Raw genomic sequence first — 26,219 nt, forward strand, 5'->3', positions numbered from 1 at the left:
TATTCCGGCCTGATTGAGAACCGACAGATGGATAGCCGTGCCGTGACAGGGTGCGTTGAACATTTCCACTGAGAGGATGGGAGGTAGCCACTGACAACGGTGAAACCCTTGCATAAGCTTGCCATGGAAAGGAGTAAGAAGGATTGGATGAAGACAGTAGGAAAGCAGAGAGACGGAAGGGACAAGCATCTTCATACGCTTATCTGAAATTCCTACCAATGAATTACATAAGTATCTCTATCTTTATCTTTATGTTTTATTCGTATATCATCATTCATATCCATTTGAGTCTGCCTGACTAAGATTTACAAGGTGACCATAGCTTGCTTCATACCAACAATCTCTGTGGGATCGACCCTTACTCGCGTAAGGTTTATTACTTGGACGACCCAGTACACTTGCTGGTTAGTTGTGCGAAGTTGTGTTTATGCCATGGTATTGAACACCAAGTTTTTGGATTCATTACCGGGGATTATTTGATTTGTGAAAAGTATTGATCACAATTTCGTGCACCAGAAGGCACCGAGTCTGAACTCCTCTAGCTCATTTAGCTGGAGCAATCTTTTTTCACCAGCTAACTTAGCATCCATGTTTAGGAATCTGGTTGCCCAGTAGGCTTTATGTTCTAGTTCCACGGGCAGATGACAGGCCTTCCCACACACAAGTTGGTATGGAGAGGTTCCTATAGGAGTCTTGTATGCTGTTCTGTATGCCCACAGAGCATCATCCAAGCTCTTTGCCCAATCCTTTCTACGGAGTTGCTACTTTACGGCTAATTCCATATCGAACCATAGCAGAGTACAGTTGTTTATTGCAGAAATGAGTGCCCCCATCACTGATTAGTACTCTGAGAACACCAAACCTGCTGAAGATGTGTTTCTGGAGGAATTTTAGCACGGTCTTGGTATCATTATTGGGTGTGGCAATTGCTTCTACCCATTTAGATACATAGTCTACTGCCACCAGAATATAAGTGTTTGAGTAAGATGGTGGGAAGGGACCCATGAAGTCAATTCCCCATACATCAAACAATTCAATCTCTAAGATCCCTTGTTGAGGCATGGCGTAACCATGAGGCAAGTTACCAGCTCTTTGGCAACTGTCACAGTTACGCACAAACTCTCGGGCATCCCTATAGAGAGTAGGCCAGTAGAATCCACATTGGAGGACCTTAGTGGCTATTCGCTCACCTCCAAAATGTCCCCCATAATGTGATCCATGGCAATGCCACAGGATTCTTTGTGCTTCCTCTCTAGGTACACATCTGTGGATTATTCCGTCTACACATCTCTTAAAGAGATATGGCTCATCCCACAGGGAGTACTTGGCATCTTAAATTAATTTTTTTCTTTGCACTCTGCTGTACTCCTGTGGTATGAACCTCACAGCTTTATAGTTTGCAATGTCTACAAACCATGGAGCTTCCTGAATGGCAAAGAGTTGCTCATCTGGAAAAGTCTCAGAGATCTCAGTAGAAGGGAAGGACGCCCCTGCCACTGGTTCTATTCGGGACAAATGATCAGCTACCTGGTTCTCTGTCCCTTTTCTGTCTCTTATTTCTATATCAAACTCTTGCAGAAGCAACACCCACCTTATAAGCCTGGGTTTTGAATCCTGCTTTGTGAGTAAGTATTTAAGAGCAGCATGGTCAGTGTACACAATCACTTTTGACCCTACTAAATAGGATCTAAACTTGTCAATGGCATAAACCACTGCAAGTAACTCTTTTTTTGTGGTTGTGTAATTCTTCTGTGCGTCATTTAGAACACGGCTAGCATAAAAAATGACGTGCAAAAGCTTGTTATGCCTCTGTCCCAACACTGCACCAATGGCATGGTCACTGGCATCACACATTAGTTCGAATGGTAATGTCCAGTCTGGTGCAGAGATAACTGGTGCTGTGACCAGCTTGGCTTTCAGGGTCTCAAATGCCTGCAGACACTATGTGTCAAACACAAATGGTGTGTCAGCAGCTAGCAGGTTGCTTAGAGGTTTTGCAATTTTTGAAAAATCCTTTATAAACCTCCTGTAGAATCCTGCATGTCCCAGAAAGCTTCTAATTGCCTTAACATTGGCAGGTGGTGGTAATTTTTCAATTACCTCCACCTTTGCTTGATCCACCTCTATTCCCTTGCTTGAAATTTTATGCCCAAGGACAATTCCTTCAGTCACCATAAAATGACATTTCTCCCAGTTTAAAACTAGGTTGGTCTCTTGGCATCTTTTCAGAACAAGTGATAGATGGTTAAGGCATGAGTTGAATGAGTCTCCAAATACTGAAAAGTCATCCATGAAGACTTCCAGAAATTTCTCTACCATATCTGAGAAGATAGAGAGCATGCACCTCTGGAAGGTTGCAGGTGCATTGCACAGACCAAAAGGCATCCTTGTGTAGGCAAATACTCCAGAAGGACATGTAAATGCTGTTTTTTCCTGGTCTTGAGGGTCTACTGCAATTTGGTTATAGCCTGAGTAGCCATCCAAAAAGCAGTAATAATCATGACCCGCTAGTCTTTCTAGCATTTGGTCTATAAATGGTAAAGGAAAATGATCCTTTCTGGTGGCTGTATTGAGCCTTCTATAGTTAATACACATGCGCCACCATGTAACTGTTCTTGTAGAAACCAGTTCATTCTTTTCATTATGAACCACTGTCATGCCTCCCTTTTTGGGGACAACTTGGACAGGGCTCACCCAGGGGCTATAAGAAATAGGATAAATAATCCCAGCCTCTAGTAATTTAGTGACCTCTTTCTGCACCACCTCTTTCATGGCTGGATTTACCCGCCTCTGTGGTTGAACCACTGGCTTGGCATTATCTTCCAATAGGATCTTGTGCATGCATCTTGCTGGGCTAATGCCCTTAAGATCACTTATGGACCACCCAAGAGCTGTCTTATGTGTCCTTAGCACTTGAATTAGTGATTCCTCTTCCTGTGAGTTTAAAGCAGAGCTTATAATCATTGGAAAAGTGTCACCTTCTCCCAGAAATGCATACTTCAGGGATGGTGGTAATGGCTTGAGCTCGAGTTTAGGAGGCTTACCCTCTTCCTGAGGAATTTTCAGAGGTTCTTTTATTTCCTCTGGTTCCTCCAGGTCAGGCTGAACATCTTTAAAGATATCCTCTTGCTCTGATTCGAGACTCTCAGTCATATTGATCTCTTCCACTAAAGAGTCAATAATATCAGCGCTCATGCAGTCATTTGATGTGTCTGGATGCTGCATAGCTTTGACAGCATTCAACTTGAACTCATCCTCATTGACTCTCAGGGTCAATTCCCCCTTTTTGTACATCAATGAGAGTTCGTCCAGTTGCCAGGAAGGGTCTTCCTAGGATGAGAGTTGCACTCTTGTGCTCCTCCATTTCCAGCACTACAAAGTCAGTTGGAAAGGCAAATAGCCCAACCTTGACAATCATGTCCTCAATTATGCCTGATGGATATTTAATGGAGCCATCAGCAAGTTAAAGACATATTGGTGGACGAAATTGTGATCACATCAATATAGCATCAATATATTTATTGTAGGATTGTGGAACTTAGGATTTTTGGTATGAGTGGGCACAATTCCGTTCAACTGACCAGCAAGTGTACTGGGTCGTCCAAGTAATACCTTACGTGAGTAAGGGTCGAATCCACAGAGATTATTGGTTTGAAGCAATCAATATTTACTTTATTGATCTTAGTTAGGATGTCAACAAGGATTAATTTGGATTAAAAGTGAAATTATTGGAATTTGATAAAAGAGGGAACAATGTTACTTTGATTTGCAGCACTAGGAAATATGTTGGAGTTTTGGAGATGCTTTGTCCTCTGATTTCAACTCTTCCTTGAGATCTTCTTCTCACACGCAGGTTCCTTCCATGGCATGCGCTATGTAGGGTGTCACCGTTGTCAATGGCTACTTCCCATCCTCGCAGTGAAAACTATGCACGCACTCTGTCACAGTACGGCTAATCACCGGTTGGTTCCCGCTCCTACTGGAATAGAATCACTCTTTTGCGTCTGTCACTAACGCCCAGCAGGTTAAAGTTTGAAGCACGTCACAGTCATTCAATCCCGGAATCCTACTCGGAATACCACAGACAAGGTTTAGACTTTCCGGATTCTCATGAATGCCGCCATCAATCCGGCTTATACCACGAAGATTCTGTTGGGGAATCCAAGAGACATTCATTCAGTCTGATGTAGAACGGAGGTGGTTGTCAGGCACACGTTCATGGGTTGAGGAAGGTGATGAGTGTCACGGATCATCACCTTCTCCACAGTTAAGCGCGAATGAACATCTTAGATAAGAACAAGCGTGTTTGAATGGAAAACAAAGGAATTATATTAAATCATCGAGACGCTGCAGAGCTCCTCACCCCCAACAATGGGGTTTAGAGACTCATGCCGTCAAAGAGTATGTAATTCAGATCTGAAAATGTCATGAGGTACAAGATAAGTCTATAAAAGTTGTTTAAATAGTAAACTAGTACCCTAGGTTTACAAGAAATGAATAAACTAAGATAATTGGTGCAGAAATCCACTTCTGGGGCCCACTTGGTGTGTTCTGGGGCTGAGACTAAAGCTTTTCACGTGTGGAGGCCTTTCTTGGCGTCAAACTTCAGGTTGTGACGTGTTTTGGGCGTCCAACTCCGGATAATGACGTTTTTCTGGCGTTTAACTCCAGACAGCAGCATGAACTTGGCGTTTAACGCCAAGTTACGTCGTCTATCCTCGCTCAAAGTATGGACTATTATATATTGCTGGAAAGCCCTGGATGTCTACTTTCCAAAGCCGTTGAGAGCGCGTCAATTGGACTCCTGTAGCTCCAGAAAATCCATTTCGAGTGCAGGGAGGTCAGGATCCAACAGCATCAGCAGTCCTTTTTCAGCCTAAGTCAGATTTTTGCTCAGCTCCCTCAATTTCAGTCAGAAAATACCTGAAATCACAGAAAAACACACAAACTCATAGTAAAGTCCAGAAATATGATTTTTGCCTAAAAACTAATATTATTCTACTAAAAACTAACTAAAACATGCTAAAATCTACATGAAATTACCCCCAAAAAGCGTACAAAATATCCGCTCATCACAACACCAAACTTAAACTGTTGCTTGTCCTCAAGCAACTAGATGAATAAAGTAGGTTCTAATAGGGATAAAGAAACAATAATATTCTCGAGTTCTAAATGAGGCTCAGATTCTTATTAGATGAGCGGGGCTTGTAGCTTTTTGTCTCTGAACAGTTTTGGCATCTCCCTGTATCTTTAAATTTTCAGAATGATTGGCATCCTTAGGAACTCGGAATTCAGATAGTATTGTTGATTCTCCTAGTGTAGTATGTTGATTCTTGAACACAGTCATTTTATGAGTCTTGGCTGTGGCCCTAAGCACTTTGTCTTCCAGTATTACCACCAGATACACAAATGCCACAGACACATAACTGGGTGAACCTTTTCAGATTGTGACTCAGCTTTGCTAAAGTCCCCAGTTAGTGGTGTCCAGAGCTCTTAAGCACACTCTTTAGCTTTGGATCACGACTTTAACCACTCAGTCTCAAGCTTTTCACTTGGACCTTCATGACACAAGCACATGGTTAGGGACAGCTTGGTTTAGCTGCTTAGGCCTGGATTTTATTTCCTTGGGCCCTCCTATCCATTGATGCTCAAAGCCTTGGATCCTTTTTACTCTTGGCTAGTGCTCATGGCTTGTGAATATTGTTTTTTTTTTTTTTTTTGAACTGCTTTTTCTTGCTTCAAGAATCAATTTCATGATTTTTCAGATCATCAACAATATTTTTCGTGTTCCTCATCCTTTCAGGAGCCAATATTCATCAAATTCAAAGTACATATTTATGCACTGTTCAAGCATTCATTCAGAGAACAAAAAGTATTGCCACCACATATAATTAATTATAAATTTTATTATTAAGAACTCGAAAAATATAAATTACTTCTTTATTCTAAAAGAATCTACTATTTTATTCATGCCTAATGATGATGAGAAAAATAAATTATAGCTTAATTGGAAATAAAATCAAAATAGACATCCTAATTACTGCTAAATATCTTCTAAGGTCAATTTCTAAAAGGAATAATCTCTACTAAGTTGAAACAGAGAAATTGGAACTCAGCAACCTGTTGTTTTGAGGAGTGGATGCTCCTTTGACTCTTTGGGGTGTGGTTCAAGGATTAATTTTTGGCGCTTCAGTTCCCTTAGATCACGCCCTTGCTCCTCTTGTTCCTTGAGCAGTTTGCAGATCATGCTACCTTGATTATTCTGTTCTTCCTTTATTTGATCCATAGCTTCTTGCAATCTGGAAACAGAAGCCTCAAGTTGTTCCCAATATTCATATTGGGGCAGTTCTGGGAGGGCTTCTTGTGCTCTCCTTCTGACAGGATCCTCTTGTTGCTGTTGCCTGACCATTGATATTCCAGTAATGGGCTTTTCAATTGGGATATATTCAGTTATTCCCATCTTTACTCCAGCCTCTTTGCAAAGCATAGAAACTAGGCTTGGATAAGCCAATTTGGCGTCCTTAGAATTCCTGTTTGCTATTTTATATAGCTCACAGGAGATCAGCTGATGGACTTCCACTTCTTTTCCCAACATGATGCAGTGAATCATGACAGCTCTTTTGATGGTAACTTCAGAATGGTTGCTGGTGGGCAAGATGGAACGACAAATAAAGTCCAGCCAGCCTCTGGCTACTGGTTTTAGATCTTCTCTTTTGAGTTGGACTGGGATGCAGTTGTACTGGTAGTCCATTTGGCTCCAGGGATGCATATGTCCTCCAGAACCTTATCCAGCCCTTTATTGACCCTTATCATTCTCCTATTAAAGGAGTCTGGGTCATCTTTCAGTTGAGGGATCTTGAATACCTCCCTGATCCTGTCAGAATGGGTATGAATGATTTTTCCTCTGACCACTGTCTTATGGTCAAAGATAGCAGCTCCAATGATTCTTTGCCTTTCTGTCTGCCATAGATTAGCATAGAATTCTTGAACCATATTCTTCCCCACTTTCGTTTCAGGATTGGCCAGAATTTCCCAATTCCTGTTCCGAATTTGCTCTTGGATTTCTGGATATTCATCTTCTTTCAGATCAAATCTGACTTCCGGGATCACTGATCTGTGACTCATTATCTTGTAGTAATGGTCTGAATGTTCTTTAGTTAAGAACTTCCCTTGGTTCCAAAGTGGCTTTGGAACGCTTTCTTTCTTTCCTCTTGGGGTGGTTTGTTTCCCTTTAGGGGCCATGATCAAGAGACACAATAGTTTTTGTGATCACGGGAAAACACACCAAACTTAGAGCTTTGCTTGTCCTCAAGCAAAAGAGAGGAAAGAAGAGGGATAGGAGGAGAGCAATGTGGAATGGTGATGATGAGGAGGGCGCCGAACACAAGATATAGGGAGGGGGGGTGGGTAATTTTCGAAAAAAAAATAAGAAAGAGATAAGATAAAAGATATAATTTTAAAAGATATGATCAGAAAAAGATATAATTTTAAAAAGGAAAAGATATAAATCAAAATTTAAAAGATATAATTGAATTTTTAATTTTGAAAAGGATTTTTTTAAAAGGAGTTAAAGATGTGTTGGAAACAAATTTGAAAAGCTGATGGCTTAAATTGGAAAGCCATTTGTTCTTTTGGGTTAAGATAAATCTAAAAAATTTGCAATCATTGGATTTTAGAAATTAGGATAAAAACTTTTGGAATTGAAAGTGATAATTTAAAATATGTTTATGCAAGAAATCATGAATTGAAACATAAAAATTTTGAAAAAATGCAAAGAAAAATGAAATTGTACCTCCTCCCACCATCCTGGCGTTAAACGCCCACATGGTGCATGGTTTGGGCGTTTAACGCCCAGATGTTGCTTCTCCTGGGCGTTCAACGCCCATGTGATGCTTCTTCCTGGCGTTTAACGCCAGGAGGTCCTTCTTTACTGGGCGTTTTTCTAAACGCCCAGAATGCTAGCAGATTGGCGTTAAACGCCCAGAAGGTGCATCTTTCTGGCGTTTAACGCCCAGAAGATGCTTCTTCTTGGCGTTTAACGCCCAGAAGGCTACCCTTACTGGCGTTAAACGCCCAGTGGGTGCTTCTTTTGGGCGTTTAATGCCCAAAGTATTTCTTACTGGCTTTTTCATGCCAGTGAGCTTCCAAATTTCTCTGTAACTCTTGGGACTTCAATCAATTACTAATTCACCTTTGAAGATACTTGGACTCAAACCTGTAAAGAAAAGAAAATTTATTTAATCAGTAGATAAACTTTGTAAATGGCTGGGTTGCCTCCCAGCAAGCGCTTCTTTAATGTCATTAGCTGGACTGACACTGATATTCAATGTAATCTCAGTCTTGAGCATTCTTGCTCGAAATTATCTTCAAGATAGTGTTTAACTCTTTGTCCATTGACAATGAACTTTTTGTTAGAGTCACTATCCTGAAGTTCTATGTATCCATATGGTGATACACTTGTGATTACATATGGACCTTTCCACCGGGATTTTAATTTCCCAGGGAATAATTTGAGCCTTGAATTAAATAGCAGAACTTTCTGTCCTGGCTCAAAGACTCTGGATGACAATTTCTTATCATGCCATCTTTTTGCTTTCTCTTTGTAAATTTTTGCATTTTCGAAAGCATTGAGTCTAAATTCCTCTAGCTCATTTAACTGGAGTAGTCGTTTTTCTCCAGCTAACTTGGCATCAAGGTTCAGGAATCTGGTTGCCCAATAGGCTTTGTGTTCCAGTTCCACTGGCAAGTGACATGCCTTTCCATACACAAGCTGGTATGGAGAGGTCCCTATAGGGGTCTTGAATGCTGTTCTATATGCCCACAGAGCATCATCCAAGCTTCTTGCCCAATCCTTTCTACGGTTAATTACAGTCCGTTCCAGGATTCTTTTAAGTTCTCTATTTGAGACTTCAGCTTGCCCATTAGTTTGTGGGTGATATGGAGTAGCCACCCTGTGGTTGACTCCATAACGTACTAGAGCAGAGTAGAGCTGCTTATTACAGAAATGAGTACCCCCATCACTGATTAACACTCTAGGGATACCAAATCTGCTGAAGATATGTTTCTGGAGGAATTTTAACACTGTTTTAGTGTCATTAGTGGGTGTTGCTATAGCTTCCACCCATTTGGATACATAATCCACTGCCACCAGAATATAGGTGTTTGAGTATGATGGTGGGAAAGGTCCCATGAAGTCAATGCCCCATACATCAAACAACTCAATTTCCAAGATTCCTTGTTGAGGCATAGCATAACTGTGAGGCAGGTTGCCTGATCTCTGGCAACTATCACAGTTAAGTACAAATGCTCGGGAATCTTTATAGAGAGTAGGCCAGTAGAAGCCACTCTGGAGGACTCTTGTGGCTGTTTGTTCACTTCCAAAATGTCCTCCATACTGTGATCCATGGCAATGCCAGAGGATCTTCTGTGCTTCTTCTTTAGGCACACATCTACGGATTACTCCGTCTGCACATCTCTTAAAGAGATATGGTTCATCCCAAAGATAGTACTTTGCATCTGTGATTAATTTCTTTGATTGCACCTTACTGTAATCTTTGGGTATGAATCTTACTGCTTTGTAGTTTGCAATGTCTGCAAACCATGGCACTTCCTGGACGGCTAGTAATTGCTCATCCGGAAAGGTTTCAGAAATTTCAGTGAGAGGGGGGGATGCCCCTTCCACTGGTTCTATTCGGGACAGGTGATCTGCTACTTGATTTTCTGTCCCTTTTCTGTCTCTTATTTCTATATCAAACTCTTGCAGAAGCAACACCCATCTAATGAGTCTGGGTTTTGAATCCTGCTTTGTGAGTAGATATTTAAGAGCAGCATGATCAGTGTACACAATCACTTTTGATCCTACTAAGTAGGATCTGAACTTGTCAATGGCGTAAACCACTGCAAGTAGCTCTTTTTCTGTGGTTGTGTAATTCTTCTGTGCATCATTTAGCACACGGCTGGCATAGTAAATGACATGCAGAAGCTTGTCATGCCTTTGTCCCAACACTGCACCAATGGCATGGTCACTGGCATCACACATCAGTTCAAATGGTAATGTCCAGTCTGGTGCAGAGATGATTGGTGCTGTAACCAATTTAGCCTTTAGAGTCTCAAATGCCTGCAGACACTCTTCATCAAAGATGAATGGCGTGTCTGCAGCTAGCAGGTTGCTCAGAGGTTTGGCGATTTTTGAAAAATCCTTTATAAACCTCCTATAGAACCCTGCATGTCCCAGAAAGCTTCTGATTGCCTTAACATTAGCGGGTGGTGGTAATTTTTCAATTACTTCTACCTTAGCTTGGTCCACCTCTATCCCCTTGTTCGAAATTTTGTGCCCAAGGACAATTCCTTCAGTCACCATAAAGTGACATTTTTCCCAGTTTAAAACCAGGTTAGTCTCTTGGCATCTTTTCAGAACAAGTGCTAAATGGTTAAGGCAGGAGCTGAATGAGTCTCCAAATACTGAAAAGTCATCCATGAAGACTTCCAGAAATTTTTCCACCATATCAGAGAAAATTGAGAGCATGCACCTCTGAAAGGTTGCAGGTGCATTGCACAGGCCAAATGGCATCCTTCTGTATGCAAATACTCCAGATGGACATGTGAAGGCCGTTTTCTCCTGATCCTGGGGATCTACTGCAATTTGATTGTAACCTGAATATCCATCCAGGAAGCAGTAGTATTCATGACCTGCTAGTCTTTCTAGCATCTGGTCTATGAATGGTAAAGGAAAATGATCCTTTCTGGTGGCTGTGTTGAGTCTTCTGTAATCAATGCACATGCGCCACCCTGTAACTGTTCTTGTAGGAACCAGTTCATTTTTTTCATTATGAACCACTGTCATGCCACCCTTCTTAGGGACAACTTGGACAGGGCTCACCCAGGGGCTGTCAGAAATAGGATAAATGATCCCAGCCTCTAGTAATTTAGTGACCTCTTTTTGCACCACTTCTTTCATAGCTGGGTTCAGCCGCCTTTGTGGTTGAACCACTGGCTTGGCGTCATCTTCCAACAAGATTTTGTGCATGCATCTGGCTGGGCTAATGCCCTTAAGATCACTAATGGACCACCCAAGAGCTGTCTTGTGTGTCCTTAGCACTTGAATTAGTGCTTCCTCTTCCTGTGGCTCTAAGGTAGAGCTTATAATTACAGGAAAGGTTTCACCTTCTCCCAGAAATGCATATTTCAGGGATGGTGGTAATGGTTTGAGCTCGGGTTTTGGAGGTTTCTCCTCTTCTTGAGGGATTTTCAGAGGTTCTATTATTTTCTCTGATTCCTCCAAATCAGGCTGAACATCTTTAAAGATGTCCTCCAGCTCTGATTCGAGACTCTCAGCCATGTTGACCTCTCTTACCAGAGAATCAATGAGATCAACACTCATGCAGTCATTTGGGGTGTCTGGATGTTGCATGGCTTTAACAACATTCAACTTGAACTCTTCCTCATTGACTCTCAAGGTTACTTCCCCTTTTTGGACATCAATGAGGGTTCGGCCAGTTGCTAGGAAAGGTCTTCCTAGAATGAGAGTTGCACTCTTGTGCTCCTCCATTTCCAGCACCACAAAGTCAGTAGGAAAGGCAAATGGCCCAACCTTGACAATCATATCTTCAATCACGCCTGATGGGTATTTAATGGAGCCATCAGCAAGTTGAAGACAAATCCTGGTTGGTTTGATTTCTTCAGTCAAACCAAGCTTTCTGATAGTAGATGCAGGTATTAGGTTGATACTTGCCCCAAGATCGCATAAAGCTTGCTTGGTACAAATACCTTCTAATGTGCATGGTATCATAAAGCTCCCAGGATCTTTAAGCTTCTCAGGTAAGCTTTTCAGAATGACTGCACTGCATTCTTCAGTGAGGTAAACTTTTTCAGTTTCCCTCCAATCCTTCTTATGACTTAAGATCTCTTTCATGAACTTAGCATAAGAGGGTATTTGCTCAAGTGCTTCTGCAAACGGAATCTTTATTTCAAGAGTCCTGAGATAGTCTGCAAAGCGGGCAAATTGCTTATCCTGTTCCGCTTGGCGGAGTTTTTGAGGATAAGGCATTTTGGCTTTGTATTCCTCAACCTTAGTTGCTGTAGTTTTATTATCTACAGAAGTGGGTTGGGAAGCCTTTTTAGAAAGGTCAGCACTTGTATGTGACTGATTCCCTACTGGCATTTGAATGCTAGTGGTGGGAGCTGGAGTGGCGTCAAACGCTACTTCCTTGTTTGTTACTGGCGTTTGAACGCCAGAACCATGCTCCTTTTGGGCGTTCAACGCCAGATCCATGCTTGTTTCTGGCGTTGAACGCCAGGAATAAGCATGGTTTGGGCGTTCAGCGCCAGTTTTATCCCTTTCTGGGCTCTGCTTGTCCTCAGAGGGATTTTTAGTAGCCATTTGTTCATCTCCTGTCTTCTTGCTACTTTGAAGTGAGGTATTTAATGTTTTCCCACTTCTTAATTGAACTGCTTGACATTCTTCTGTTATTTGTCTTGACAGTTGCTTTTCTGTTTGCTTTAATTATACTTCCATGTTCCTGTTAGCCATTCTTGTTTCCTGTAATATTTCCTTGAATTCGGCTAGCTGCTGAGTTAGAAAATCTAATTGCTGATTGAATTTATTAGCCTGATCCACCGGACTGAGTTCTGCAGTTACTGTTTTAGCTTCTTCTTTCACGGAAGATTCACTGTTCAGATACAGATGCTGATTTCTGGCAACTGTATCAATAAGCTCTTGAGCTTCTTCAATTGTTTTTCTCATGTGTATAGATCCACCAGCTGAGTGGTCTAGAGAAATCTGAGCTTTTTCTGTAAGCCCATAGTAAAAGATGTCTAATTGCACCCATTCTGAAAACATTTCAGAGGGACATTTTCTTAGCATCTCTCTGTATCTCTCCCAGGCATCATAAAGGGACTCATTATCTCCTTGTTTGAAGCCTTGGATGCTTAGTCTTAGCTGTGTCATCCGTTTGGGAGGGAAATAGTGATTCAGGAATTTTTCTGACAGCTGTTTCCATGTTTTTATGCTGTTCTTAGGCTGGTTATTTAACCACCTCTTAGCTTGATCTTTTACAGCAAATGGAAACAGTAGTAATCTGTAGACATCCTGATTCACTTCCTTATCATGTACTGTATCAGCAATTTGCAGAAATTGTGCCAGAAACTCTGTAGGTTCTTCATGTGGAAGACCAGAATACTGGCAGTTTTGCTGCACCATGATAATGAGCTGAGGATTCAGCTCAAAGCTACTAACTCCAATGGAAGGTATACAGATACTACTCCCATATGAAGCAGTAGTGGGGTTAGCATATGACCCCAGAGTCCTCTTGGACTGTTCACTCATACTTACTTCCATAATGGAATACAAGTTGAGAATTTATAGTTTGGAATGTAGTAATAAAAATGGAATAAATACCAAAAGAAGTTAAAAATATATATATATATATATATATATATATTTTTTTTTTTTAAAAAAATAAAATAAAAACGAAATAAATAAAAGAAAGTGGAAATATTTTGAAATTGAAAATTGAATTTTTATAAAAGATTTTCGAAAAAAAATTGTTCAAAATTAGTTAGAAAAATAAAAATTTTTTGAATTTTGAATTTTATGATGAAAGAGAAAAACACACAAAAGACACAAGACTTAAAATTTTTAGATCTAATGCTCCTTAATTTTCGAAAATTTTTGGAGGGAAAACACCAAGGAACACCAAACTTAAAAATTTTAAGATCAAGGCACAAGAAAAACTCAAGAACACTTTGAAGATTCACAAGAACACCAAGAACACAAGGAAGAACACCAAACTTAAAATTTTTAGAAAACCAAAATAAATTTTCGAAAATTATAAAAATTAACAATAAAACACCAAACTTGGAGTTTGGCACAAGATTAAATCAAGAAAAATTATTTTTGAAAAAGATTTTCAAAAGTACTGGTGCTCCCTTATCAAGAATATAAGCCAATTGGGAATAAATATGACACTTGATGCAGATGTTCTTGAAAAGAAACTATCCTATCAAAATTTAATGACTCTATAACAATAAAAATAAAAATAAAAATAAAAATAAATTATTCCTAATCTAAGAAATAAAATAAACCTTCAATTGTCCAAACTCAATAATCTCCGGCAACGGCGCCAAAAACTTGGTGGACGAAATTGTGATCACATCAATATAGCATCAATATATTTATTGTAGGATTGTGGAACTTAGGATTTTTGGTATGAGTGGGCACAATTCCGTTCAACTGACCAGCAAGTGTACTGGGTCGTCCAAGTAATACCTTACGTGAGTAAGGGTCGAATCCACAGAGATTATTGGTTTGAAGCAATCAATATTTACTTTATTGATCTTAGTTAGGATGTCAACAAGGATTAATTTGGATTAAAAGTGAAATTATTGGAATTTGATAAAAGAGGGAACAATGTTACTTTGATTTGCAGCACTAGGAAATATGTTGGAGTTTTGGAGATGCTTTGTCCTCTGATTTCAACTCTTCCTTGAGATCTTCTTCTCACACGCAGGTTCCTTCCATGGCATGCTCTATGTAGGGTGTCACCGTTGTCAATGGCTACTTCCCATCCTCGCAGTGAAAACTATGCACGCACTCTGTCACAGTACGGCTAATCACCGGTTGGTTCTCGCTCCTACTGGAATAGAATCACTCTTTTGCGTCTGTCACTAACGCCCAGCAGGTTAAAGTTTGAAGCACGTCACAGTCATTCAATCCCGGAATCCTACTCGGAATACCACAGACAAGGTTTAGACTTTCCGGATTCTCATGAATGCCGCCATCAATCCGGCTTATACCACGAAGATTCTGTTGGGGAATCCAAGAGACATTCATTCAGTCTGATGTAGAACGGAGGTGGTTGTCAGGCACACGTTCATGGGTTGAGGAAGGTGATGAGTGTCACGGATCGTCACCTTCTCCACAGTTAAGCGCGAATGAACATCTTAGATAAGAACAAGCGTGTTTGAATGGAAAACAAAGGAATTATATTAAATCATCGAGACGCTGCAGAGCTCCTCACCCCCAACAATGGGGTTTAGAGACTCATGCCGTCAAAGAGTATGTAATTCAGATCTGAAAATGTCATGAGGTACAAGATAAGTCTGTAAAAGTTGTTTAAATAGTAAACTAGTACCCTAGGTTTACAGGAAATGAATAAACTAAGATAATTGGTGCAGAAATCCACTTCTGGGGCCCACTTGGTGTGTGCTGGGGCTGAGACTAAAGCTTTTCACGTGTGGAGGCCTTTCTTGGCGTCAAACTTCAGGTTGTGACGTGTTTTGGGCGTCCAACTCCGGATAATGACGTTTTTCTGGCGTTTAACTCCAGACAGCAGCATGAACGTGGCGTTTAATGCCAAGTTACGTCGTCTATCCTCGCTCAAAGTATGGACTATTATATATTGCTGGAAAGCCCTGGATGTCTACTTTCCAACGCCGTTGAGAGCGCGTCAATTGGACTCCTGTAACTCCAGAAAATCCATTTCGAGTGCAGGGAGGTCAGGATCCAACAGCATCAGCAGTCCTTTTTCAGCCTAAGTCAGATTTTTGCTCAGCTCCCTCAATTTCAGTCAGAAAATACCTGAAATCACAGAAAAACACACAAACTCATAGTAAAGTCCAGAAATATGATTTTTGCCTAAAAACTAATATTATTCTACTAAAAACTAACTAAAACATGCTAAAATCTACATGAAATTACCCCCAAAAAGCGTACAAAATATCCGCTCATCACATATCCAGGTTGGTTTGACTTCTTCAGTCAGCCCAAGCTTTCTGATAGTGGATGCAGGTATTAGGTTGATACTTGCTCCAAGGTCACATAGGGCTGTCTTGGTACAAGCACCTTCTAATGTGCATGGTATCATAAAGCTCCCTGGATCTTGAAGCTTCTCTGGCAAGCTTTTCAGAATGACTGCACTGCATTCTTCAGTGAGAAACACCTTTTCAGTTTCTCTCCAATCCTTCTTATGACTTAAGATCTCTTTCATGAACTTAGCATAAGTAGGTATTTGCTCAAGTGCCTCTGCAAACGGAATCTTTGTTTCAAGAGTCCTGAGATAGTCTGCAAAGCGGGCAAATTGCTTATCCTGTTCCGCTTGGCGGAGTTTCTGAGGATAAGGCATCTTGGCTTTATACTCTTCAACCTTAGTTGTTGCAGGTTTATTTCCTACAGAAGTGGTTGGAGAAGCCTTCTTAGAGGGGTCACTATCAGCACTCTCAGGTGTCTGATTCCTTATTGGCATTTGAACGCCAGGATTGGGTGAGGAATGGGCGTTTAACGCCAACTTTCCCCCCTTTTCTGGCGTTTGAACGCCAGAACTGGGCAAGGAATGGGCTCTTACTGTCCTCAGAGGGATTTTGGGCAGTGGTTTGGTTATCTTCTGTCAGTTGTTCCTTTCTTAGCCTTTTGCTACTTTGAGTAGTGTTATTCAATGTCTTCCTACTCCTCAGTTGAACTGCTTGGCATTCTTCTGTTATCTGTTTAGATAACTGCTGTTTTGTCTGATTCAACTGTGATTCTATATTCTTGTTAGCAATTTTGGTTTCTTGGAGCATCTTTTTGAATTTTTCTAATTGTTTTGTCTTCAGGAGTAATTGCTGATTAAGCTCAACAACCTGTTCTTGAGGATTAGGATCAGTAGTTACTGCCATGGCTTCTTCTTTTGTAGAGGGCTCACTGCTAGAGTACAAATATTGATTTCTAGCAACAGTATCTATGAGCTATTGAGCATCTCCAATCGTCTTTCTCATATGTATAGATCCACCAGCTGAGTGGTCTAGAGACATCTGAGCTTTTTCTGTAAGCCCATAGTAGAAGATGTCTAACTGCACCCACTCTGAAAACATTTCAGAGGGGCATTTTCTTAGCATACCTCTGTACCTCTCCCAGGCATTATAAATGGATTCATTATCCCCTTGTTTAAAGCCTTGGATGTCCAGCCTTAGCTGTGTCATCCTTTTTGGAGGGTAAAATTGATTCAGGAATTTGTCTGATAACTGTCTCCATGTTTTTATGCTTGCTGTGGGTTGGTTATTTAACCACCTCTTAGCTTGATCTTTTACAGCAAATGGAAACAGAAATAATCTGTAGACATCCTGATCCACCTCTTTATCACGTACTGTGTCAGCAATTTGTAAGAACTGTGCCAGAAACTCGGTAGGTTCTTCCTGTGGAAGACCAGAATACTGGCAGTTTTGCTGCACCATGATAGAGTTGAGGGTTTAGCTCAAAGCTGCTTGCTTTAATGGGAGGTATACAGATGCTACTCCCATATGCAGCTGTGATGGGGTTAGCATATGACCCCAGAGTCCTTCTAGACTGCTCAATTCCACTTAGGTCCATGATGGAGAGAGGGAGATGATGTGGATATTATTATATATTTTTTTTGTTTTTAATTAAAAATGACCGAAAATAATAAAATAAATGGAAAAGAAAATAAAGTAAAATTTCGAAAACTAAAAGAAAATAAAATCAAAGCAAATTGAAAACTAAATCAATTAATTAATTAAAAACATTTTGGAATTAGCAATTAAAAAGATATGATTGAAAATTATTTTGAAAAATATTTGATTTTTGAAATGAGGAAAGAGAAAAACAACAAAACGACACCAAACTTAAAAATTTTAGAAAATCAAACACAAATTTTCGAAAATTTAAAGAAAAACACAAAGAAGACACCAAACTAAAAATATGAAACTAAACTCAAATAAAAGACTCTAAACCAACAAAAATAAAACAGTCCTAATCTAAGCAACAAGATACACCGTCAGTTGTCCAAACTCGAACAATCCCCGGCAACGGCGCCAAAAACTTGGTGCACGAAATTGCAACCACACTCTTGCAATTCCGCACAACTAACCAGCAAGTGCACTGGGTCTCCAAGTAATACCTTACGTGAGTAAGGGTCGATCCCACGGAGATTGTGGCTTGAAGCAAGCTATGGTTATCTTGTAACTCTTAGTCAAGATATCAATAATTCTTAGGTTTAATTGTGAAGAGTAAAAGAACATGAAATAAATACTTGTTTTGCAGTAATGGAGAACAGGTTGAGGTTTTGGAGATGCTCTATCTTCTGAATCTCTGCTTTCCTACTGTCTTCTTCTTCATGCACGCAAGGCTCATTCCATGGCAAGCTGTATGTAGGGTTTCACCGTTGTCAATGGCTACCTCCCATCCTCTCAGTGAAAATGTTCAACGCACTCTGTCACAGCACGGCTAATCATCTGTCGGTTCTCAATCAGGTTGGAATAGAATCCAGTGATTCTTTTGCGTCTGTCACTAACGCCCAGCCTTCAGGAGTTTGAACCTCATCATAGTCATTCAATCCTTGAATCCTACTCAGAATACCACAGATAAGGTTTAGACCTTCCAGATTCTCTTGAATGCCGCCATCAATTCTAACTTATACCACGAAGATTCTGATTAAGGAATCCAAGAGATATTCACTCAATCTAAAGTGGAACGGAGGTGGTTGTCAGGCACACGTTCATAGGTGAGAATGATGATGAGTGTCTCGGATCATCACATTCATCAAGTTGAGGAACAAGTGATATCTTAGAATAGAAGCAAGCGTGATTGAATGAAAAACAGTAGTAATTGCATTAATCCATCAAGACACAGCAGAGCTCCTCACCCCCAACCATGGGGTTTAGAGACTCATGCCATAGAAGATACAATAAGAAACGTGTAATGTGTCATGAGGTAAAGATACAATGTCAAAAGGTCCTATTAATAGTGAACTAGTAACCTAGGGTATACAAAAATGAGTAAATGACGTAAAAATCTACTTCCGGGGTCCACTTGGTGTGTGCTTGGGCTGAGCATTGAAGCTTTCATGTGTAGAGACTTTTCCTGGAGTTAAACGCCAGCTTTTGTGCCAGTTTGGGTGTTTAACTCCAATTTTTGTGCCAGTTCCGGCGTTAAACGCTGGGAATTCTGAAGCTGATTTGCAACGCCGGTTTGGGCCATCAAATCTCGGGTAAAGTTTGGACAATTATACATTGCTGGAAAGCCCAGGATGTCTACTTTCCAACTCAATTAAGAGCGCGCCAATTGAGCTTCTGTAGCTCCAGAAAATCCACTTTGAGTGCAGGGAGGTCAGAATCCAACAGCATCTGCAGTCCTTTTTCAGCCTCTGAATCAGATTTTTGCTCAGGTCCCTCAATTTCAGCCAGAAATTACCTGAAATCACAGAAAAACACACAAACTCAAAGTAAAGCCTACAAAAGTGAATTTTAAATAAAAACTAATAAAAACATACTAAAAACTAACTAAAATGTACTAAAAACAAACTAAAAACAGTGCCAAAAAGCGTATAAATTATCTGCTCATCAGGGGCCAACTGTTGATACTATTGCTGTGGAAGAGTGATGAGCGGATAATTTATATGCTTTTTGGCATTGTTTTTAGGTAGTTTTTAGTAAGTTCAAGCTACTTTTAGGGATGTTTTCATTAGTTTTTATGTTAAATTCACATTTCTGGACTTTACTACGAGTTTGTGTGTTTTTCTGTGATTTCAGGTAATTTCTGGCTGAAATTGAGGGACTTGAGCAAAACTCTGATAGGAGGCTGACAAAGGACTGCTGATGCTGTTGGAATCTGACCTCCCTGCACTCGAAATGGATTTTCTGGAGCTACAGAACTTTAAATGGCGCGCTCTCAACGGCGTTGGAAAGTCGACATCCAGAGCTTTCCAGCAATATATAATAGTTTATACTTTATTTGGGAATTGATGACGTAAACTGGCGCTCAACGCCAGTTCCATGCTGCTGTCTGGAGTAAAACGCCAGAAACACGTCACGACCCGGAGTTGAACGCCCAAAACACGTTACAACTTGGCGTTCAACTCCAAAAGAAGCCTCAGCTCGTGGATAGATCAAGCTCAGCCCAAACACACACCAAGTGGGCCCCGGAAGTGGATTTATGCATCAATTACTTACTCATGTAAACCCTAGTAGCTAGTCTAGTATAAATAGGATAATTTACTATTGTATTAGACGTCTTTGGTCTCAGTTTTATTTTATTCTTCATCCGAGGAGACTATTGATCACGTTTTGGGGGGCTGGCCATTCGGCCATGCCTGAACCTTTCACTTATGTATTTTCAACGGTGGAGTTTCTACACACCATAGATTAAGGGTGTGGAGCTCTGCTGTACCTCAAGTTTTAATGCAATTACTACTATTTCCTATTCAATTCTCTTTATTCCTATTCTAAGATATTTGTTGCACTTCAACTTGATGAATGTGATGTTCCGTGACACTCATCATCATTCTCACCTATGAACGCGCGTGATTAACAACCACTTCCGTTCTACCTTAGGCCGGGCGCGTATCTCTTTGATTCCTTAAACAGAATCTTCGTGGTATAAGCTAGATTGATGGCGGCATTCATGAGAATCCAGAAAGTCTAAACCTTGTCTGTGTTATTCCGAGTAGGATTCTGGGATTGAATGACTGTGACGAGCTTCAAACTCCTGAAGGCTGGGCGTTAGTGGCAAATGCAAAAGAATCAAGGGATTCTATTCCAACCTGATTGAGAATCGACAGATGATTAGCCGTGCTGTGACAGAGCATTTGGACCTTTTTCACTGAGAGGATGGGATGTAGCCATTGAAAACAGTGATGCCCTACATACAGCTTGCCATAGGAAGGAATGAAAGAACTGGAAGGAAGAAGTAGGAAAGTAGAAAAAGAAAGGGCACAGTATCTCCATACGCCTATCTGAAATTCCCACCATTAATTTACATAAGTATTTCTATCCTATTTTAATTATCTTTATTTTCTATTTATTATTTATTATTATTCAAAAATCCATAATCAATTATTATCCGCCTGACTGAGATTTACAAGATGACCATAGCTTGCTTCATACCAACAATCTCTGTGGGATCGACCCTTACTCATGTAAGGTTTATTACTTGGACGACCCAGTACACTTGCTGGTTAGTTGAACGGAGTTGTGTCCACACATAGCAAAGAGCCATTATAATTATTCCATACAACAACAAAGAATACAACATTGATGATCACAATTTCGTCCACCAAGTTTTTGGCGCCGTTGCCGAGGATTGTTCGAGTATGGACAACTGACGGTTCATCTTGTTGCTCAGATTAGGTAATTTTCTTTTTATTTTTCTTTTCAAAAAGTTTTCAAAAAATATTTTGCAAAATTTTTCCCTTTGTTTTCAAAAATTTTTCAAAATTTTTTTAGAATGAATTCTAGTGTTTCATGAAACATGTTTTAGCTTGGCTGGCTATTAAGCCATGTCTAACTCATAGGATTTTGATTGAGGACTATGAATTCATTACTTCCTTTTTCCAAAATATGTTTTCGAAAAATTTAGTAAGAAAATCCAAAAAAAAATCATAAAATCATAAAAACCAAAAATATTTTGTGTTTTTTGTTTGAGTCTTGAGTCAATTTTTAAGTTTGGTGTCAATTGCATATTCATATTGTTCTTGCATTTTTTCAAAAAATTCATGCATTCATGGTGTTCTTCATGATCTTCAAGTTGTTCTTGGTAAGTCTTCTTGTTTGATCTTGATGATTTCTTGTTTTGTGTCTTTTGTTGTTTTTCATGTGCATCTTTGCATTCATATTTTCCAAGCATTAAAAATTTCTAAGTTTGGTGTCTTGCATGTTTTCTTTGCATCAAAAAATTTTTCAAAAATATGTTCTTGATGTTCATCATGATCTTCAAAGTGTTCTTGGTGTTCATCTTAACATTCATAGTGTTCTTGCATGCATAATTGGTTTTGATCCAAAATTTTCATGTTTTGGGTCATAATTGTGTTTTCTCTCTCATAAAAAAAATTCAAAAATAAAAAAATTATCTTTTCCTTATTTCCCTCCAAATTTTCGAAATTTTGGGTTGACTTGGTCAAAAATTTTTAAAATTAGTTGTTTCTTACAAGTCAAGTCAAATTTTCAATTTTAAAAAAAAATCCTATCTTTTCAAAATCTTTTTCAAAAATCATATTTTTTTCATTTTCCCTTTTTTTCGAAAACTCCAAAAATCTTTTTCAAAATATTTTCAAAATCTTTTTCTTATCTTTATATCATATTTTTGAAACTACACTAACAATTAATGTGATTGATTCAAAAATTTGAAGTTTGTTACTTTCTTGTTAAGAAAGGTTCAATCTTTAAATTCTAGAATCTTATCTTATAGTTTCTTGTTAGTAAAGTAATTAATTTAATTTTAAAAAAATTAAATCTTTTGCAAACATATCTTATCATATCTTTTATATCTTATCTTTTTATGTTATCTTTTTCAAAATTTTATCTTTTTCAATTTTGATTTCAAAATATCTTATCTTATCTTTTCAAATTTGATTTTAATATCTTTTTAAACTAACTATTTGACTTTTTGTTTGTTTCTTATCTTCTTCTATTTATTTATTTATTTACTAACACTTCTCTTCATCTCTTATCACCTCCCCTACCTTTACCCTTTATTCAGACTATTCATTCTTCCTCACTCCTATTCTATTTCTTCTTCTACTAACATAAAGGAATCTCTATACTGTGACATAGAGGATTCCTCTTTCTTTTCTTGTTCCCTTCTTCCCTATATGAGCAGGAACAAGGAAAAAGACACTCTTGTTGAAGCTGATCCAGAACCTGAAAGGACTCTGAAGAGGAAACTAAGAGAAGCTAAATTACAACAATCCAGAAACAACCTTTCAAAAATTTTTGAACAAGAGAAGGAGATGGCAGCCGAAAATAATAATAGTGCAAGGAGGATGCTGGGTGACTTTACTAGACCCACGTCCAAATTTGATGGAAGAAGCATCTCTATTCCTGCCATTGGAGCAAACAATTTTGAGCTGAAACCTCAGCTAGTTGCTTTAATGCAAGAAAAGTGCAAGTTTCATGGACTTCCATCTGAAGATCCTTATCAGTTTTTAACTGAGTTCTTGCAGATTTGTGAGACTGTAAAGACGAATGGAGTAGATCCTGAAGTCTAGAGGCTCATGCTTTTCCCTTTTTCTGTAAGAGACAGAGCTAGAACATGGTTGGATTCACAACCTAAAGATAGCCTGGACTCCTGGAAAAAGCTGGTCACGGCCTTCTTGGATAAATTCTTTCCTCCTCAAAAGCTGAGAAAGCTTAGAGTGGATGTTCAAACCTTCAAGCAAAAGGATGGTGAATCCCTCTATGAAGCTTGGGAAAGATACAAGCAGTTGATCAAAAGGTGTCCATCTGACATGTTTTCAGAATGGATCATATTAGATATATTCTATTATGGTCTATCTGAGTTTTCGAAAATGTCACTGGACCATTCTGCAGGTGGATCCATTCACCTAAAGAAAATGCCTGCAGAAGCTCAAGAACTTATTGACATGGTTGCAAATAACCAGTTCATGTACACTTCTGAGAGGAATTCTGTGAATAATGGGACGCCTCAGAGGAAGGGAGTTCTTGAAATTGATACTCTAAATGCCATATTGGCTCAGAACAAAGTGTTGACTCAGCAAGTCAACATGATCTCTCAAAGTCTGAATGGATGGAAAAATGCATCCAATAGTACTAAAGAGGCAGCTTCTGAAGAAGCTTATGATCTTGAGAACCTTGCAATGGCAGAGGTTAATTACATGGGTGAACCTTATGAAAACACCTATAATTCATCATGGAGAAATCATCCAAATTTCTCATGGAAGGATCAACAAAAGCCTCAACAAAGCTTTAATAATGGTGGAAGAAACAGGCTCAGCAATAGCAAGCCTTTTCCATCAGCTTCTCAGCAACAGACAGAGAATTCTGAACAGAGCCCCTCTAACTTAGCAAATATAGTCTCTGATCTGTCTAAGGCCACCTTAAGTTTCATGAGTGAAACAAGGTCCTCTATCAGAAATTTGGAGGCACAAGTAGGCCAGTTGAGTAAGAAAGTCATTGAAACTCCTCCCAGTATTAACCCAAGCAATACAGAAGAGAATCCAAAAGGAGATTGCAAGGCCATTGAAGTAATCAATATGGCCGAATGCACAAGGGAGGAGAAGGACGAAAATCCTAGTGAAGAAGACCTCCTGGGACGTCTCTCAAGCAAGAAGGAGTTCCCTATTGAGGACCTAAAGGAATCTGAGGCTCATAGAGAGACCATAGAGATTCCACTAAATCTCCTTCTGCCATTCATGAGCTCTGAAAACTATTCCTCCTCAGAAGAGGATGAAGATGTAACTGGAGAGCAAGTTGCTCAATATCTACGAGCTATCATGAAGCTGAATGCCAAGTTGTTTGGTAATGAGACTTGAGAAGGTGAATCCCCCTTGCTCATTAGTGAACTAGATGCATGGATTCAGAAAACTCTACCTCAAAAGAGACAAGATCCTGGTAAATTCTTAATACCCTGTACCATAGGCACCATGACCTTTAACAAGGCTCTGTGTGACCTGGGGTCAGGCATAAATCTTATGCCACTCTCTGTAATGGAGAAACTAGGGATCATTGAGGTACAGCCTACCTTATTCTCACTTCAATTGGCAGACAAGTCAGTAAGACAAGCTTATGGATTAGTAGAGGACGTGTTAGTAAAGGTTGAAGGCCTTTACATCCCTACTGATTTCATAATCTTAGACACTAGGAAGGAAGAAGATGAATGCATCATCTTTGGAAGACCCTTCCTAGCCACAACAGAAGTTGTGATTGATGTTAGCAGAGGAGAATTAGTCCTTCAATTGAATGGGGACTACCTTGTGTTTAAAGCTCAAGGACCTTCCTCTGCAACCATGGAGAGGAAGCATGAAAAGCTTCTCTCAGTACAGAGTCAAAAAGAGCCCCCACAGTCAAACTCTAAGTTTGGTGTTGGGAGACCACAACCAAACTCTAAGTTTGGTGTTGAGAAGCCCCCTCATTCAAACTCTAAGTTTGGTGTTGGGAGGCCCTCATCACGCTCTGAATATCTGTGAGGCTCTATGAGAGCCCACTGTCAAGCTAATGACACTAAAGAAGCGCTTGTTGGGAGGCAACCCAATTTTTATATATCTAATTTTAATTTTATTTTATTGTTATTTTGTGTTTTATTAGGTTCATGATCATGTGGAGTCACGAAAAAAAAAATACTAAAATTAAAAATAGAATAAAAAATAGCAGAAGAAAAATCACACCCTGGAGGAAGGACTTACTGGCGTTTAAACGCCAGTAAGGTGCATCTGGCTGGCGTTCAACGCCAGAACAGAGCATGTTTCTGGCGCTGAACGCCAGAAACAAGCAACATCTTGGCATTTGAATGCTAGGAATGTGCCTTGAGGAAAGCTGGCGCTGAACGCCAGTAACAAGCATGGAACTGGCGTTCAACGCCAGAAACATGCTACACATGGGCGTTGAACGCCCAGAGTGTGCATCACTTCGGCGTTTAAACGCCAGAATGGTGTGCAAAGGCATTTTACATGCCTAATTGGTGCAGGGATGTAAATCCTTGACACCTCAGGATCTGTGGACCCCACATGATCATCTTAGGATCTGTGGACCCCACAGGATCCCCACCTAACATATTCTCCCCTCTTCTCACTACTCATTCTCTCCTCCCCATAAACACACTTCCCAACAACTTCAATCTCTCTTCCCAATTACCCCCTTCACCACTCACATCCATCCACTCTTCCCCATAAACCCCACCTACCATCATAATTCAAAAATCTTTCCCACCCAAACCCACCCTATATGACCGAAACTACACCCACTCCCCTCCCTATATATACCCTTCCATTCTACTTCATTTTCACACAACACAAACCCCCTCTTCTACACCTTGGCCGAAACACCTTCCCTCACTCTCCTCCGTATTTTCTTCTTCTTCTTCTTCTCTTCTTTCTTCTTTTGCTCAAGGGCGAGCAATATTTTAAGTTTGGTGTGGTCAAAGCATAATCTTTTTGTTTTTCCATTACCATCAATGGCACCTAAGGCCGGAGAATCCTCTAGAAAAGGAAAAGGGAAGACAAAAGCTTCCACCTCCGAGTCATGAGAGATGGAAAGATTCATCTCCAAAAGCCATCAAGAAATCCCTGAGATGCCTCAAGGGATGCACTTTCCTCCCAACAACTATTGGGAACAGCTTAACACTTCCCTATAAGATTTGAGCTACAATGTGGAACAATTAAGGGTGGAACATCATGAGCACTCCATCATTCTCCATGAAATAAGAGAAGATCAAAGAGCAATGAGGGAGGAGTAACAAAGGCAAGGAAGGGACATAGAAGAGCTTAAGGACATTGTTGGTC

General features: G+C 39.9%; 1 protein-coding gene and 1 non-coding gene across 2 annotated transcripts in view; both read right to left on the bottom strand.

The window, feature by feature from the left end:
- The window catches only part of LOC140183545 (uncharacterized), a 74,204-nt gene that overhangs the window by 22,765 nt on the left and 25,220 nt on the right, over nucleotides 1-26,219 (bottom strand). Inside the window, exons 2-3 of the mRNA XM_072231993.1 lie at nucleotides 10,946-11,268; nucleotides 9,542-10,852 (exon numbers count right to left, since the gene is read on the bottom strand). Coding sequence (XP_072088094.1) covers nucleotides 9,542-10,852; nucleotides 10,946-11,268 — 1,634 coding nt within the window. The remainder of the gene's footprint in view (nucleotides 1-9,541; nucleotides 10,853-10,945; nucleotides 11,269-26,219) is intronic.
- On the bottom strand, nucleotides 23,109-23,212 carry LOC112793292 (small nucleolar RNA R71). Its single transcript, XR_003197991.1, has one exon. It is a non-coding gene; the product is annotated as a small nucleolar RNA R71 (small nucleolar RNA).

The sequence above is a fragment of the Arachis hypogaea genome, chromosome 3, assembly GCF_003086295.3.
Source record: "Arachis hypogaea cultivar Tifrunner chromosome 3, arahy.Tifrunner.gnm2.J5K5, whole genome shotgun sequence".
In the NCBI taxonomy this organism is placed as follows: Eukaryota; Viridiplantae; Streptophyta; class Magnoliopsida; order Fabales; family Fabaceae; genus Arachis; species Arachis hypogaea.